The sequence below is a fragment of the Spermophilus citellus genome (assembly GCF_964194105.1).
Source record: "Spermophilus citellus genome assembly, chromosome: 12".
Taxonomy (NCBI): domain Eukaryota; kingdom Metazoa; phylum Chordata; class Mammalia; order Rodentia; family Sciuridae; genus Spermophilus; species Spermophilus citellus.
The window spans coordinates 34,938,149-34,955,439 of NC_138198.1; the positions used below are offsets into that span (position 1 = coordinate 34,938,149).

The window sequence follows — 17,291 nt, forward strand, 5'->3', positions numbered from 1 at the left end:
GCTCGTGATTCTGTGCCCAGCCAAGACTGCGGCAATATCTTGTGATCATTTCTATTTTCATTGTTTGGTATACTGATTGTAAATCTTATAAGAAAGTTAATTTAAGCTTCTAATGTGAAATAAGGTTGAAAATAAATAATACAAATTTTAACTTCTTAGTTTAGATGGTAAATGATAAGCTATGTATTTAAAAATAGACTTGAAAAAGAATGAATTTTACAACAAATTGTAAAATAGCAAGTTACAAGAAGTTACAAAAGAAATGTTTTGATTATTTTTCTTTTCAGTTTCAGCTATATCTGCAAAACAAACCTTAAGTTTTACCAGTACCACCCTGAACATTCCTGAGACACTTGGCATATAAGTTCACCAGTGTTCAAATCAATCTACTCCCTGTTGAAACAAAGACCACTGACAACACTCTTGGAAACCTCAGCGAATTGTTCCTGAAGTTTTAGAGGCTTGCATTCAGCAGTTTTCTTTTTGGGGGGAGTGGGGAAAAGACTATTTGTTTTAAAACCAAACCACTAGGAATATATATCAAAATCTTGACACAGGAAACAGGTTATATTATAATTTCAAATAATAACCTGGTGAAAAGACCCCTTATCAAAAGATAAGATGACATTCTGGTGCTGGAATGCTGCATGTTGTGAAACCCCAAGTCAAAGTAGTACTTGTAAAAGGTTTATGCGGGGTGCCCCTCCTTGGTTATGAAGGAGTCATAACCAAGTCCTAGTCCAAGCTGTTTATTTTTGGGGCTTCCTGTTCCCAGGGAATTACCTCCATAAGGCTCTGTTAACTCAGGGACTAAATTACCAGTGCTGTATTTAGGGTTCTATTCCATTATCTTTTGAGAAAATCAATTTTTCCCCCAAGTCCCATACTTCACAACTTTTAACCAGCAAACAGCCTCATCTTACTGTCTATTCTCAGATGCTGGTATATGTATCACAATCAAACCCCCTTTCTCCTCAAGGAGAAAGTGTCACTGCAAGATCTTCCTGTTAAAGCAGCAGAAAACCTGAGGGCTGACATACCAGTGGAGGAAGCTTTGCTTTCCATACTCAAAATGCTGTTGTCTCTTATGCTTTTTGCAATGATCTCTCCCAGCTGAGAGATGAAATATACAAACTTCAAGAAATGCACATTTTTATGGCCATAAAGGACATATGTAAGGAACCTTTAAAAGTTCTTATCCAAACTACTCTCCCAACACTACATCTTAAATTCACTCCACCCCTTGTATAGAAAATAACACCAAGCAAAATAAAGACCTGGAGAGCTTTTCCCATTTCTAAATTAGTGATCTCCTAGATTTTGTTTTATTGCTTATTGAAAATGATATAGGTGATAATTCTGATAAAGAAGAGATTGGCAACAAACAGAAACACTTTACCTCTAATTCCACCAGATCATTGGCAGGTTGGAAGAAACTGCCATCCTGTAGGTATCTGTCTTGCAAGAATCTGGTACCTTGGAAGGCTCTGACTTGGCACAGGGGGACTCCTTTATTGTGAGAAAAGGCCGGCCCTTGCCATATGAAATTCAGACTCTAAAAGAGTCTCCTGTTGTTTTTTTTTTTTTTCACTCAAATTTTAGCACCAGTTCTTTTCCATTTCACTTTCTAATATCAAAACATAAAAGAACCACTGTCTACAGTCACGTGACATATGCGTTCACTTGTTGCCATCCTTAGTTTCTTCATTCCTAAACTGCTTAAAAGACTAAAATTCCCTTTCTTCTTTTTTTCTGCTGTCATCCCTGGTGGCCACTGGCAAAGAGTTTTATTTCCCTCTGGATGAGAGGTTTTTTCATTTTTTGGTGATAGTTAGGATGTGGTTCATGTGGTCATGCACAGGCTTGCTTACTCAATTGGCTTAGCTGCTGATTCACCTGAAGCACCTCATGCCCAGCAACCATTGAGTATTTGGCTTTGTCATTGCAACCCATGATACACCCTGCCAGATGGACCAGAATCTTCTCAAACTCATTGGTCATGAAAACCTGGACTTGAGCCAGTGGTGCATAGCAACACTCAATACACTGGTGCACCTGCTACATGGAAGATAAGTTGATCTCACAGCAGCTGGAACTATTTTTGTTACTATTGCTCTGTAGTATAGTTAAAGGTCTGGTATAGTGATGGCACCTGCTTCACTCTCCCTGTTAAGGATTGCTTTAGTTATTCTGGGTCTCTTATTTTTCCAGATGAATTTCATGATTGCTTTTTCTGTTTCTATGAAGAATGTCATTGGGATTTTGATCGGAATTGCATTACATCTGTATAGTGCTTTTGGAAGTATGGTCATTTTGATAATATTAATTCTGCCTATCCAAGAGCAAGGTAGATATTTCTATCTTCTAAGGTCTTATTTGATTTCTTTCGTTAGGGTTCTGTAATTTTCATGATATAGATCTTTCACCTCTTTTGTTGATTCCCAAATATTTTATTTTATTTTTTAAGACTATTGTAAATGGGATGGTTTTCCTCATTTCAACTTCTGAGAATTTGTCACTGATATACAGAAATGCCTTTGATTTATGGATGTTGATTTTATATCCTGCCACGTTGCTGAATTCATTTACTAGTTCTTGAAGTCTTCTGGTGAAACTTTTAGGGGCTTCTAGTTATAAAATCATATCATCAGCAATTAGTGCCAATTTGAGTTCTTTTCCTGCATGTATCCCTTTAATTTCTTTTTTCTGTCTAATTGCTCTGGCCAGTGTTTTCAAGAATTGGGTTAAATAGAAGTGGTAAAAGAAGACATCCCTGTCTTGTTCCAGTTTTTAGAAGGAATGCCTTCAATTTTTCTCCATTTAGAATGATGTTGGCCTTGGACTTAGCATAGATAGCCTTTATGATGTAGAGATATGTTCCTGTTATCCCTAGTTTTTCTAGTGTTTTTAATATAAAGAGGTGCTGTATTTTGTCAAATGCTTTTTCTGCATCTATTGAGATGATCATATGATTCTTATTTTTAAGTCTATTGATGTGATGAATTACATTTATTGATTCTGGATGTTGAATCAACCTTGAATCCCTAGGATGAATCCCACTTAATCGAGGTGCAGTATCTTTTTGATATGTTTTTGTATTCGATTCGCCAGAATTTTATTGAGAAATTTTGCATCTATGTTCATTAGAGATATTGGTCTGAAGTTTTCTTGTTTTGATGTGTCTTTGCCTGTTTTTGTAATCAGAGTGATGTTGGCCTCATAGAATGATGTCTTCTGTAACCCATTGTTCATTCAGTAGCATATTATTTAGTCTCCAGGTGTTGGAGTGGATTTTATTTCTTATTTTATCATTGATTTCTAATTTCATTCCATTATGATCTGATAGAATTCAGGGTAGTATCTCTACTTTTTATATTTGTTAAGAATTGCTTTGTGGAATGTATATGGTTTATTTTAGAGAAGGATCCACATGCTGCTGAGAAGAAAGTGTATTCTCTATATGTTAGTTAAGTCTAAGTCATTGATTGTATTATTGAGTTCTATAGTTTATGTGTTCAGCTTTTGTTTGAAAGATCTATCTAGTGATGAAAGATGTGTGTTAAAGTCACCCAAAATTATTGTGTTGTGATTTATTTGACTCTTGAACTTGAGAAGAGTTTGTTTGATGAACGTAGATGCTCCATTGTTTGGGGCATATATATTTATAACTGTTGACTTGTTGGTGTATGGTTCCCTTGAGCAGTATGTAGTGTTCTTCTTTATCCTTTTTGATTGACTTTAGTTTGAAGTTGGCTTTATTAGATGTGAGGATGAAAATCCCTTCTTGGTTCCGCAGTCCATGTGAGTGGTATGATTTTTTCCAACCCTTCACCTTCTGTCTGTGGATGTCTTTTTCTATGAGATGAGTCTCTTGGAGGCAGCATATTTGTTGGTTCATTTTTTGTGTGTGTGATCCAATCTGCTAGTATGTCTTTTGATTAATGAGTTTAGGCAATTAAAATTCAGGGTTATTATTGAGACATGATTTGTATTCTCAGCCATTTTTGTTTAGTTTTGGTATTTAATGTGACTTGGTGTTTCTTCTGATTAAATTTTCCTTTAGTGTAAGTCTCCTTCTGCTGGTGTTCATCATTGTTTTTCATTTCTTGTTCTTGGAATATTTTGCTGAGGATGTTCTATAGTGCAGGCTTTCTATTTGTAAATTCTTTTAACTTTTGTTTATCATGGAAGGTTTTTATTTCATCATCAAATATAAAACTTAGTTTTGCTAAATGTGAAATTCTTGGTTGTCATCCATTTCTTTCAGGACTTGTTACATGTTGTTCTATGATCTCCCAGCTTTGAGGGTCTGAGTTGAAAAATCTGCTGAGATACAAATTGGTCTCCTCCTATAAGTGATCTCATTCCTCTCTCTTGCAGCTTTTAAGATTCTATCCTTATTCTATACACTAGGCATTTTCATTAAAATGTGCCTTGGCATAGATCTGTTGTGATTTTGTACATTTGGTGTCCTGTAAGCCTCTTATATTTGGTTTTCCAATTTGTTTTTCATGCTTGGGAAATTTTCTGATATTATCTCATTGAAGGGATTGTGCATTCCGTTAGTTTGAAACTCTGTGCCTTCCTCTATCCCAATAACTCTTAGATTTAGTCTTTTGATGCTGTCTCATAATTCTTGGATGTTCTGTTCATGATTTCTAGCTTACTTCACTGTGTGATCAACTTTATTTTGCAGATTGTATACTTTGTTTTCATTTTCTGATGTTCTTTCTTCCAAGTGATCTAGTCTGTTGGTTATGGTTCCTATTGAGTTTTGTATTTGATTTGTCATATCCTTCATTTCAAAAATTTCTCACTGTTTTTTTTTTTTCTTTCTGAGTCTCTCTCTCTCTCTTGAAGTAATCTTTTGCTACCTGATTTTCTCTCTTTTCTCATTGTTGGAGTGGTCAATTTTTGCCTCATTTAGGTCATTCTTTAATTTACAGATAATATTTATTTATTTACTTATTTATCTATCTATTTATTTATTTATTTATCAGCAGTCCCACTGGGGAATGTAGAATTTTTTTAATGATTTATTTTATTTTTTACTTATTTATTTATTTATTTTTATTATTAGTTGTTCAAAACATTACAATGCTCTTGACATATCATATTTCATACATTTGATTCAAGTGGGTTATGAACTCCCATTTTTACCCCAAATACAGATTGCAGAATCACATTGGTTACACATCCACGTTTTTACATACTGCCACACTAGTGTCTGTTGTATTCTGCTGCCTTTCCTATCCTCTACTATCCCCCTCCCCTTCCCTTCCCTCCCATCTTCTCTCTCTACCCCATCTGCTGTACTTCATTTCTCTCCCTTGTTTTTTTTCCACTTACCCCTCACTTCCTCTTATATATAATTTTGTATAAAGATGAGGGTCTCCTTCCATTTCCATGCAATTTCCCTTCTCTCTCCCTTTCCCTCCCACCTCTTGTCCCTGTTTAATGTTAATCTTTTTCTCATGCTCTTCCTCTCTGCTCTGTTCTTAGTTGCTATCCTTATATCACAGATGACATTTGGCATTTGTTTTTTAGGAATTGGCCAGCTTCACTTAGCATAATCTGCTCTAGTGCCATCCATTTCCCTGCAAATGCCATGATTTTGTCATTTTTTAGTGCTGAGTAATACTCCATTGTGTATAAATGCCACATTTTTTATCCATTCATCTATTGAAGGGCATCTAGGTTGGTTCCACAGTCAAGCTATTGTGAATTGTGCTGCTATGGACATTGATGTAGCAGTATCCCTATAGTATGCTCTTTTAAGGTCTTTAGGGAATAGTCCAAGAAGGGGGAGAGCTGGGTCAAATGGTGGTTCCATTCCCAGCTTTCCAAGGAATATCCATACTGCTTTCCAAATTGGCCGCACCAATTTGCAGTCCCACCAGCGATGAACAAGTGTACCCTTTTCCCCACATCCTAGACAGCACTTGTTGTTGTTTGACTTCATTATGGCTGCCAATCTTACTGGAGTGAGATGGTATCTTAGGGTGGTTTTGATTTGCATTTCTCTGACTGCTAGAGATGGTGAGCATCTTTTCATGTACTTGTTGATTGATTGTATGTCCTCCTCTGAGAAGTGTCTGTTCAGGTCCTTGGCCCATTTATTGATTAGGTTATTTGTTTTCTTATTGTTTAATTTTTTGAGTTCTTTGTATACTCTGGATATTAGGGCTCTATCTGAAGTGTGAGGAGTAAAGATTTGTTCCCAGGATGTAGGCTCCCTGTTTATCTCTCTTATTGTTTCTTTTGCTGAGAAAAAACTTTTTAGTTTGAGTAAGTCCCATTTGTTGATTCTAGTTATTAACTCTTGTGCTATGGGTATCCTATTATAATTTGTTATACATGACAGCAGAGCTTACTGCACTCCTTCTCTGACTTTTCATCAACTTCGCTGTCCATGGGTTCTATTATTATAATGTCCTGGTTTGTTTGGGGCAATTTCCTCCCTTGTTTTTTCATGTTGTCTATGTGTCTTCCTTTCTTGCAGTGTGGATCTGAGATATTACAGTTTATTCCCCGTATTCTTATAGTACCTGTGCAGATTGTATGTACCTCATCTTGATGTGAGGCTTCCAGAACCTGCTGGTGTCCCTCAATGTATGCTACTGAATCCTGGATCTGGGTCCTATACAAATTGGTGTGGGTGGACCTGGGCTTTTGGTCTTGTCCTCCCTAGGTGGTCTGCTGGTCAGAAGGAGTGAGTGGTCCTTTGCCAGGGGCTAGGCTCTGGTGGGTGTCTGCCCTGCTGGAGCCTGCTGTGTACGTGGGACCTGCACAGGCCTGTGTGGAGTGGATCTGAGTCTCAGGGCTTGACTTCCAGCTGTAGTCTGTTGGTCAGAAGGGGTGGTCCTGCACCAGAGGCTAAGCTCTGGCCGGGGTGTCTGCCCCCCCCGGGGTAGAGGTGGACCAAGCCTGCTGTATGCTTCGGACCTGCACAGGTGGTTGTGGCTGGATCTAGACCACTGGGCTTGACCTCTATATCTATATTTTCTATTAACATGATAGTCTGACTGTACTCTCTTAAGGGGAATTTCAAATTTCATCTTTAAAACAGTTTTTTTTCTAAAATCTTTGTTTTTATATCTCTGAAGGGAAGACTGTGACCATGTCCTGCTAATTTAAAGAACTTCATACTATTCTAAGTGGCTTGGGTTTAGAATTTTTCAGATATGCAAAATAAATCTGAGTAATTGCACATCAATATCTCTCAGAGTACTGAAGTAAGTCTTCCTACTTTATTTGTATAGTTAAATATTTGTAGAGCTATATATTTATATATTTAGTATAAATATATAGTAAATATATATGTATATATTAAGACTCCCATATAGGTGCCACATGAAATTTAAACTATGGCCACTAGAGGGAGCGCTAACATAGACAATATAATTTGTAAGCTCTGGTTCTTCTCCCTTTACTATGAAGAAGTTTAGAATTTATTTTATTTTTTATTTTTTATTTTTTATTTTTTTTTTATTGGTTGTTCACAACATTACAAAGCTCTTGACATAACCCACTTCATACATTGGACTGAAGTGGGTTATGAACCCCCAATTTTACCCCAAATGCAGCTTGCAGAGTTAAAACTTTACTTTTTAGATTCATCCTTTGGAAAGCTGAGAAATATGATCTGCCATAAATTCACAAGGATGGTCACTATTTTACTCTTATCTCACAAATTTTCTGTAGCTTTGGGCATTCTGAAGTGGGAATGGATGATTATTACACAAAACTATAAAGATATCAGTCTTGAGGAAAAAATTCCTACAAGGACCCTGAAACAAACATTAATACACAAATAAACAAGAACTCTACTATAACTTTTCTAGCATAAATATAATTTATTTTAATCAAAGTTTGAGTTCTAGTCCAGCTAATAAATTGTTTTTACCCTGAATGACCCTGTATCTTTTTGCTGTGTATTATGACAAAATTATTTCCAAGGCAATTTGGTCTCTACAGTGCAATGATTCTACTCCTTTCACAACAATAATTTACTGTTAGTCTTACACTTTTCACCTGATATATTTTAAAAATACAGGAGTTTTAAAGTTATATATATTGGAAAATAAACCCAATTGTTTTTAGAAAGCTTATGCCAAGAACTTATGTTTAAATCTCTCTGTGTATTTAAATATTTATAAAAAACATTAAAATCCTAGATAAATAACAATTATCAAAAGACTTTAGCTTCTTAATGACATTTGAGTATTAAAATGTCAATATTTAAATGCAACATAAATTTAAAATGAGACTTGATTTTTGCTTAAAAGGCACTATTAGAATGAAAACAGAGCTGAATTTTAACTTACCTACTTAAAAATGATTTAAGAAATTAAAATTTCATTTATAACAATGGAACTTCAAATAGACTTTTCCAGTTTGGAAGTTGGAGAAATAGTACATGAATAATGCAATATTTTGGAAAATTAATTTCTGGTTTTTTAAGCAAATTTACAAAAAGACACAGGATATAAGTTTTTAACAAAGCATTCCTCTCATTAATTACTCTTTATTTCCATAGTTAAATTGTTATTGTCTGCCTAAAGTTTATAAGAATCCTATTTTTGTTGTTGTTGTTGTTGTTGTTGTTGTTGTGGATGGGGTTAAGACTGAGACCTTTTTCTTTTGAAAAATGTACATGCAACCATGAAATATAACTCAACACATTCTGTGGATCCAACACTATGTAAATATCTTTGAGCCTACTAAACAGATTCTACACTTGGAGAATTGGAGTTAGAGAATAGTGGTATAAACAATGTATCCTGAAGGAAAATTCAGATTCCTCATTAGCAATTGAAAGTGAAGAAACTCCTCACTATTCTTCCTACTGTTAGTACAGAAGCCTGGACACTGAGCAGTGCTGGGTGACTGTCTCTGGAGGTGCAATAAGAAAGTCCTCCTTAAACAGACAAGACTCCTGGACAAAGTGGCTCAAGCCTATAATCCCAGGGGCTCCTGAGGCTGAGACAGGAGGCTTGTGAGTTCAAAGCCAGCCTCAGAAACGGCGAGGGGCTTAGCAACTCAATGAGACACTGTCTATAAATAAAATACAAAATGGGGCTGGGGATGTGGTTCAAAGGTTGAGTGCCCGGAGTTCAATCCCCAGAACCAAAAAACAAAACAAAACTGACAATACTAATTAGGTATATTCTGTCTTCTTGAAGCTCTTGTGTCAGATGTTATGAAGAAACTCTCAATGTTCACTAATTGCTACCTACTCCTGGTGATTCATGTTGGAACAAACAATCAAAAGTAACCTACAGTGAATTTTTAAAGTCCCTAAAAATATAAAATGTAGAAATGAATGACATATTGGCACACAAGCTTAGAATTGATTTTTAGTCTTTTATTTGAAAAGGGAAGAAGACAAAAAAATTAGAGATTAAAATGTAGAAAGCTAACTGCTGCTGCTTCAATATGATCCCAAGAAACAGATACTAGAAACTTCCAGAAAAGTCTCGGGATAGGAGGAGTGAATTAACATCCATCATTATTCCTGAAAAAGGAATCATCTACCAAAGTGGGCACTGCCCCATACTAATTTCCTTCTTTCAAATATCTGAAATGCTTATTTTGAAAAACTGAGTCTACATCAAAAAGAAAAAAAACCTACTATGAAGTTCACTGTGAAATAAAGGGCTTAGCTTTTGAATCTTTGTATTCTAGAAAAGCATCCTGGAAACCTGTTGGAATAAACAGTGAACCAGGCAATTAATATTATTTCCCATATAAATAGTTTTCCTCCTGCAGAGATGGGTTCTACATTAATTTATTTAACTATATTTGAATATTGAGTATGTTCCAGGCAGTTTCTAGATGCTCACATACAATGGTAAACAAAAATAAATTTTATGACATATGTTAATAAAAATATGGTCGATTCATAACAAAAACGTTCTTATTTCTCACCCACTTCTTCTAAAGAAGTGTGATCTTACAGCTCCTTCTTTCAAAAAAGTAGAATCTACTTCCCCATCTTGACTGACTATGGATGGGAATTGTTTTGGCAAGTAGAATATGCATGGCTGCCCTGGTGAATTCATTTGGTGGTTTAAGTGTAGGGAGTTCTGTACCTGGCTCTCAAGGGCCCTTGTGTGTTGCTTCTGTGTCAGTTAGATACCTGCCACCCTCTGAGGAGAAGCCAGACAGCCTGCTGTTTGAAGAGAGACCACTAGGTAGAAAAACAAGTCACCACCACCCTTATGATGAAATCATCTTAAGGAAAATATCCATCAGCCCACTCTCAGCCACTTCAGTAGAGCTGTGCACCAGACCCCGATCTCACCACAGAGGCATGTATAACACCATCAAGATTGGAAAATCTGGCCAAACAACTTGTTCATATGTGATGCTTGAGGTGGTCTGTTGTACTGCAATAGCTAACTGACACAGATGCTATACTTCAGAAAATACATGTAATAAATAAATATTTATTGTGTCCATCTACAACTGAAAAAAAAATTTAAAAAAATACATGCTTAGTGAAGGAATGCATTATATTGACTCAAAAGTACTTTTTTTTTTTTCAAAAGTAGATAAATTATTTCCTGAGAGCAATAATTTCATTTACTTGGTAATGTTTACTTTACAACATAAGCTTGAAAGAAAGAAAAAATGTTACTTTGTAATTAATATTTTGGTCCCAGGGAAATGGGGTGCCACTTTAGTGTACTCTTTAAACACGAGGTTTGTAGAAAAACTTCTAAAGAGGGGAAATCTCGTGATCTATGAAATGAAGCTCAAATAAGAGAAAAGACTCAAGGTGGGTATTGAAATTTTAAGAAATAAAATTTCAGTATATGTAATTTATTCCTATAATGATGATATGATTACTAGTGATCATTATGTTACTCTGACTTGTACATAGAACACAGAAAAAAGGCTAAAAATTATAATCATGGCAATATCTAGAATAAAAATTGCACAACAGTTAATAACAAGAATCAACAAATGAGACTTACTTAAACTAAAAAGTTTTTTCTCATCAAGAGAAACAATAAGAGAGGTAAATAGGGAGCCTACATCATGGAAACAAATTTTTACTCCTCACACTTCAGATAGAGCCCTAATATCCAGAGTATACAAAGAACTCAAAAAATTAGACAATAAGATAACAAATAACCCAATCAACAAATGGGCCAAGGACCTGAACAGACACTTCTCAGAGGATGACATACAGTCAATCAACAAGTACATGAAAAAATGCTCACCATCTCTAGCAGCTGGGAATGGAACCACCATTTGACCCAGCTATTGCCCTTCTCGGACTATTCCCTGAAGACCTTAAAAGAGCCTACTACAGGGATACTGCCACATCGATGTCCATAGCAGCACAATTCACAATTACTAGACTGTGGAACCAACCCAGATGCCCTTCAATAGATGAATGGATAAAAAAAAATGTGGCATTTATACACCATGGGGTATTACGCAGCACTAAAAAATGACAAAATCATGGAATTTGCAGGGAAATGGATGGCACTAGAGCAGATTATGTTTAGTGAAGCTAGCCAATCCCTAAAAAACAAATACCAAATGTCTTCTTTGATATAATGAGAGCAACTAAGAACAGAACAGGGAGGAAGAGCAGGAAGAAAAGATTAACATTAAACAGAGACATGAGGTGGGAGGGACAGGGAGAGAAAAGGGAAATTGCATGGAAATGGAGGGAGACCCTCATTGTTATACAAAATTACATATAAGAGGTTGTGAGGGGAATGGGAAAATAAACAAGGAGAGAAATGAATTACAGTAGATGGGGTAGAGAGAGAAGATGGGAGGGGAGGGGAGGGAAGATAGTAGAGGATAGGAAAGGTAGCAGAATACAACAGTTACTAATAGGGCATTATGTAAAAATGTGGATGTGTAACCAATGTGATTCTGCAATCTGTATTTGGGGTAAAAATGGGAGTTCATAACCCACTTGAATCTAATGTATGAAATATGATATGTCAAGAGCTTTGTAATGCTTTGAACAACCAATAAAAAAAGAACAAAAAAATTGCTAAAATAATTTCCCTTTTACTATATTTAAATGTTGTCATACATATTTTCTCTATTTCTCAGGGGTCTAAATTGGGGAGCTTTATGGTGGTTTCTTTGTAGAATATTAAGGATTAATCTGGTGTGCTCTGTTAGTCTCATAGCTCTGGGATTTCCCACTGAGAGGTAGAGAATGATCTGTGTATACAGCTGAGATGTGGGGGCGGGTCCCTCTTCCTATAGCCTTCTTCCCCTGCCGCCAATCTTTTTATTTATTTTTTGGGGTGGGGTTGGGTGGGGGCTAGTAAAAGTGTCAATTTAATGAGAAACTACAAACAGAGACTAGGCCACAATTCATAATGACTGGAAGCCATGCAATAGCAGTGCAAGAAGAGCAATAGCAGCAGGATACATTGTCCGTGTGGGCAAGTTCATAGACAAATTATTCAGGAAATGAAGACAGGTTTGAGCCTGCACACTGCGTAGGGCTGTTATCCACTAGGGCACTCCCACCGCTTGTGCCTGCGCCTTCCTCATCCCAGCCCAGTGCCACAGCTGTTGCAGTTGAGGTGTCCCAAAGAGGGAGTAGGTAGAGAAACAGCAAGTCAGCTGGGGCAAAGGGCCTAGTGCTTTCCAGGAAGAGAACCAAGGCTGAAGTTGCTGTAAATACCAGCACTTCTATAAGGGGGCCCCTCCTATCTGCCTCTGTCCTAGCTGCAACACAGCAGCCACTGAATAGAGGTGGCACCCACACGCAGTGAGGACACAGGTTAGAGAGGATAGGCTCATGGATGTTCCTTCTAGCCCCAGAAAAATAGGGGTTCACAGAGTCATGGCCAGAAAGGGGGTCTGCACACCAACTCAAAGAGGGTGGCGGAAGGATGAGCTGCTCTTGGTTACCAGGGCCATGACGTACCCAGCATCCTTCCTACTTTGGGCACTTGGACAAAGGGATGTCCTGGGATTCCAAATCTGAGTGCTGAAGGTCAGAGTTGGCAATCATTGATTCTGACATGCCCGTCTGGCACACCAGAGGTGCAGCATACCCCACAACAAACCCAGGCCTTATGACCCTGTTCTGCTTGGGTCCAGATGATGCCCTACTTCCAGCCCAGCAGGTCAGAAACTCCACTGCACAGTCTCTACTGCAGGCCCCCAGGATGGGAATTGTTTCGGCTGCTTTTGGCCTCAGAGAGAGTCAGGACCCGGTCTGGACCTTGAATGGAAATAGACAATTGAGGATGCAAGTGAGAGACCCTTTCTAGCTTGTCTTCTGAATCACAAAACACCAAGCAAACCAGCAACACAGAAGCTCAGTGTTATTCCTCTGCCACTGCTTGTCCTTGGCCTTTAAAACTCACAGAATTTTTGCTGAAAGAGTCAGATGCTCAGGGTAGGGTAAGAAGAGGATAGGACTTCCAGGGCATGGCGGCACAGATTGCAACCCCAAGTGGAGGAGAAAAGACCACTGAGCACAGGGAGTGAGGCATAGGGAGAGGCCACTGACAGGTTGGGGAGTTGGAGTTCAGCTCTGTTAGCACAAGCACTTGTATGTGTCAATGTAGATTTTGCAGCTAGGACACCTGTGTTTCACATCCTTGAAGTCACGGATGAGGCAGGGGATCAAGCAGCAGCCCAGATCACACCCCATGAAGCAGCAGAAGAAACCCAGCCTGAGGTTTAGCAGGCTAACCTCATAGGAGATCTTGGTGGTGATGGCCTGCTGGCAGTGGGGACATGTAGTCTGCACGGATGCATCATAAGACGGGAGGCCGATGTCTTCAGGGAGCAGTGCCATGCCTGGTAGGCGCTGCATAACAGCTGGGGAAGTACAGCCTGGGGTGGCTGGGGCTCCACTCTTCTCTTCCAGAAGCTGGATTGTAGGGTCCCCAGGATAAGGAAGGGGTGGCTTATTAAACAACTTTGCTGCTTATCATGGACCTCAAATCCCTGGTACTCAGAGAAAGGAAGTGGGTAAAAGTCCTTCAGCTACTGGCCAGGATGGACAGGGCTCTGGGGAGCTCTGAAACCTAGCGCCCAAGGTCATGGGTCACAGTGATGGCCCAGATCAGACCTGGTCTTTGGAGGAACTTCCCAGCTAGCAGGTTCTGCGCACAGCTGCCCCCATGTGCCTGATGGCCTGTAGGACCTGGAGCCTCCCACATGCCCGGTGTCCTCTACCAGAAGCCATTCTTGTTCTTTTAAACTTATACAGCGGTAGGCCTAGAAATGATTTCAAATGTCCTCAACCCAGAATGTCACGTAAAACAAAAGGCTTTAGCTTTTTCTGCAATAAATAGATAACATGGGTATATCAACACCAAGATTTTGCCATTGGATCACATAAATGTGTGATTGGTAGAACTACTAAAACTTCCTGTTGATCATTTTTTTTTACTGAAAAGCAGTGAAATATACTTCTGTGTAATCTGCATTGTTTATTATTTACCATTATTGATTTTTCACAACAGATCTCCATTGGGCACTAAATCTCATTATGTGGCAGTGATCAATGAAGAAAGGTCTTCCCTGGCCAGGTCTAGCAGCCAGTGCAGTAGTAAGTGACTGTCGCAGAGGAGACCCACAGCTGTACCACTTCACTCTTATGTCTGAAGCATCATTGGAAGGAAGGGAACGTGTTTATATGAAACTTTCAGAGTGTTAGCTGGGCTGGGGTGAATGTCAAGGTGGTGTTTCCTTCTGAGTTGCATTCTACTGTTGACATTTCATTAAAAAAAACTGATAGATGATTTCCACTTACCTTCCTCTATTACTAACCTCTACCTTGGATTTGGCTTCTGCATTGTAAAACCCAATATCAAGTAACTGAATTAGTTGAGGAATGGGCTAATCTATTTAGTTTAAAACACATGTCAAATATTAAGTTTTCCAGAAATTTTAAAGGTATATTTGAAATTTAAACTGTATCCAAAATGTATTAGTGTATTATTAGGTACATTTTATTTACTAATGTATTTAGTGGATAAAGTAAAAAATGATTGATTTTTATTAAATGATTCAGAAATTATGATTTGTTGTCTCTGATCAACTCTTCATTTAGAAAATTAAACTTTAGAAAATGAAAATTATTACTTGTATTTTCAATAATCTCTTGTAATTTAAATGTAGGAGTAAAACAATCTCATTTTATTAATGGGATTAGTTAATGATTAATATAATTTATTTTTATCTATTATTTTTCTTTTACATTTTAATGCTATTGAATAAGAGAAGGTCAAGCATTATTTTCATAAAATATTATGTTGTTTTGAAAGGAAAGTAAGTATTTTAGATGATGGGAAACTAATATCTTTTCATATCTGAACAAAGAGTACATGAACATTGTACGAGCCACAAAATACTATATATTCCCTCTCCTAGGCAATGTGAGTGGCTGGTGCTTCTTTATCAATTACAGTTTAGCTCAAGTCTAATCTTCCACATCCTTATATAAGACTTATTAAGATATTTAATCATAGTGTGGCTCCTGCATTGTGTTAGCATTTCATCCAGAGAAAAGTTGCTATTTTAAATCCCTTCTCAAACTTCCAAATACAAGCCCACATCCTAGCATAAGTCATTTTGAACTCCCTCTTGCTGAGATGGCCTATGGTTTTCCATGTTGTATGGTCTCCTTTGCTGAAATGAATAATAAACACAGCTTGTTCAAATGCAAATGTTCTCCTGGTGGTCTTTGGAGGATATGACTTCCTGCCTAGATCACCAAAATAAAGGTATCCAGGCAGAGAGCCCAATATCCATCTATTTAGCCTCCCACCATGACATTTTAATTTATTCACTACATATTTTATATTACTGAAACAATGCTTGCAACTATCCCTTTAACATTAATTTATTGTTTCTAAGGATCAGTTCATCTCACATGTTACCTTCACATAGTGGTTCCTGTGAGCGATTCTCAGTCAATGGGCTATCAGCTCAGCTTCCCAGGAGATGCAGCATATGGTTTCTACACAGATCAATAGCTACCTGCATCTCCCTGCCCAGGGTGTTCTCTTTCCATTAGGGAATACTGCAGAGATGCCTGGAGGAGCTACTTTAATAACCACAACTAACCTTCCACCAATGAGAGACAGCAGCTGGTGGAGAATATCCCAGCTTCTGGTCCCATGATTAAGGCAATTCTGAAATGTGTTCCACTTAGTCTTCAGTGGCATCTATCAAAATTAAGCTACAATAACCACATGCTGGTCATTATTGCTATCTTCACTGATCTTCTTACTTTTCTCTTACTTCCTCCTTGGTTCACCTCACAAGCTTTCTATTACTACTACCTGAATAAATTCCATGCAGCTAAACACTTTTGGAGGAATATTGAGCAGACACTCTGATAAGAAATCTGGAATTGATCAAGAAAACTGCTGGTGGATTCCTTAGCTTGATACAGCACTAAGATTACAAAACTTTTTGTATTTGCGGAATACTGGAAAAGGAACATGCCTTAGGGAATAGCTCTAAAACTTGAAAGGTAAGAGGGCAATGGATCATAACAATAGAAGATTTGATTGATTTTTTTCTTATCCACAAAAGACATCTTCAAGAAAAAAAAAGGAGAATTTTTGTTTAGTCAATTATCAATTTAAAACACACTGTAAGGACAGAATGATCTCACAGCAGTGTGTAAAGAAACTCTCTCTTTCTCTCTCTCTCTCTTTTTTTTTTGTAGCTGGAAGCTTTATTTACACTAGTAATAAAGTCCAATATTTAATAATGTGTGAAATTTACTCAGGTAAAATTTAATTCACATCCCTGGCAAGAATATTTTTTAAGGCTCATTAAGTTGTAGTCCAGTGGTCAAAACCATCCAACAACCTACTTTTTGGGAATTCAACCTTTACCATTCATTAGCATGGTTTTCATGGCTGTTTGCATGCTACACTGGCAGAGTTGAACAGATACCACAGAAATCAAACAGACTGCAAAGTTGAAAACACTAATTATCTAACACTTTGAAAAAAAAAAGTTTGCTGATTCCTGTTCTATTCTTTAGTCAGGACCTGACTTTACTCTGGTCTTTGATAGGAAAGAAGAGTAATCCTGAGATTTGTGATGAGTCATTTGAAAGATTCTTGAGTTCTTGAATTCTCTGATATAAGAAGATAGCAGCTCCCCTTGCTAGAAGAGATAAGACCCTATATTCTAGAGACTAAGCAAAGAAAGAACTTACATTCTATGGTTCAGAGATTCACAGGGGTTTTAGTGTCAGAGCATGGGAATTTTTAGGTTCCCCTGATAATAGAGTAAGAGTTATTATGTCACTTGATAAA

At 37.5% G+C, this 17,291-nt stretch overlaps 1 protein-coding gene across 1 annotated transcript; it reads right to left on the reverse strand.

Annotated features, from left to right (window-relative positions):
- Positions 1-13,521: 13,521 nt before the first annotated feature.
- LOC308631605 (cell death-inducing p53-target protein 1-like) lies at positions 13,522-14,168 on the reverse strand (the record flags this gene model as incomplete). Its single annotated transcript, XM_081262990.1, has 2 exons — positions 13,522-13,929; positions 14,078-14,168. 2 exons carry the CDS (start codon positions 14,166-14,168, stop codon positions 13,538-13,540), a joined length of 483 nt encoding a protein of 160 aa, XP_081119116.1. The 3' UTR covers positions 13,522-13,537.
- Positions 14,169-17,291: the final 3,123 nt, after the last annotated feature.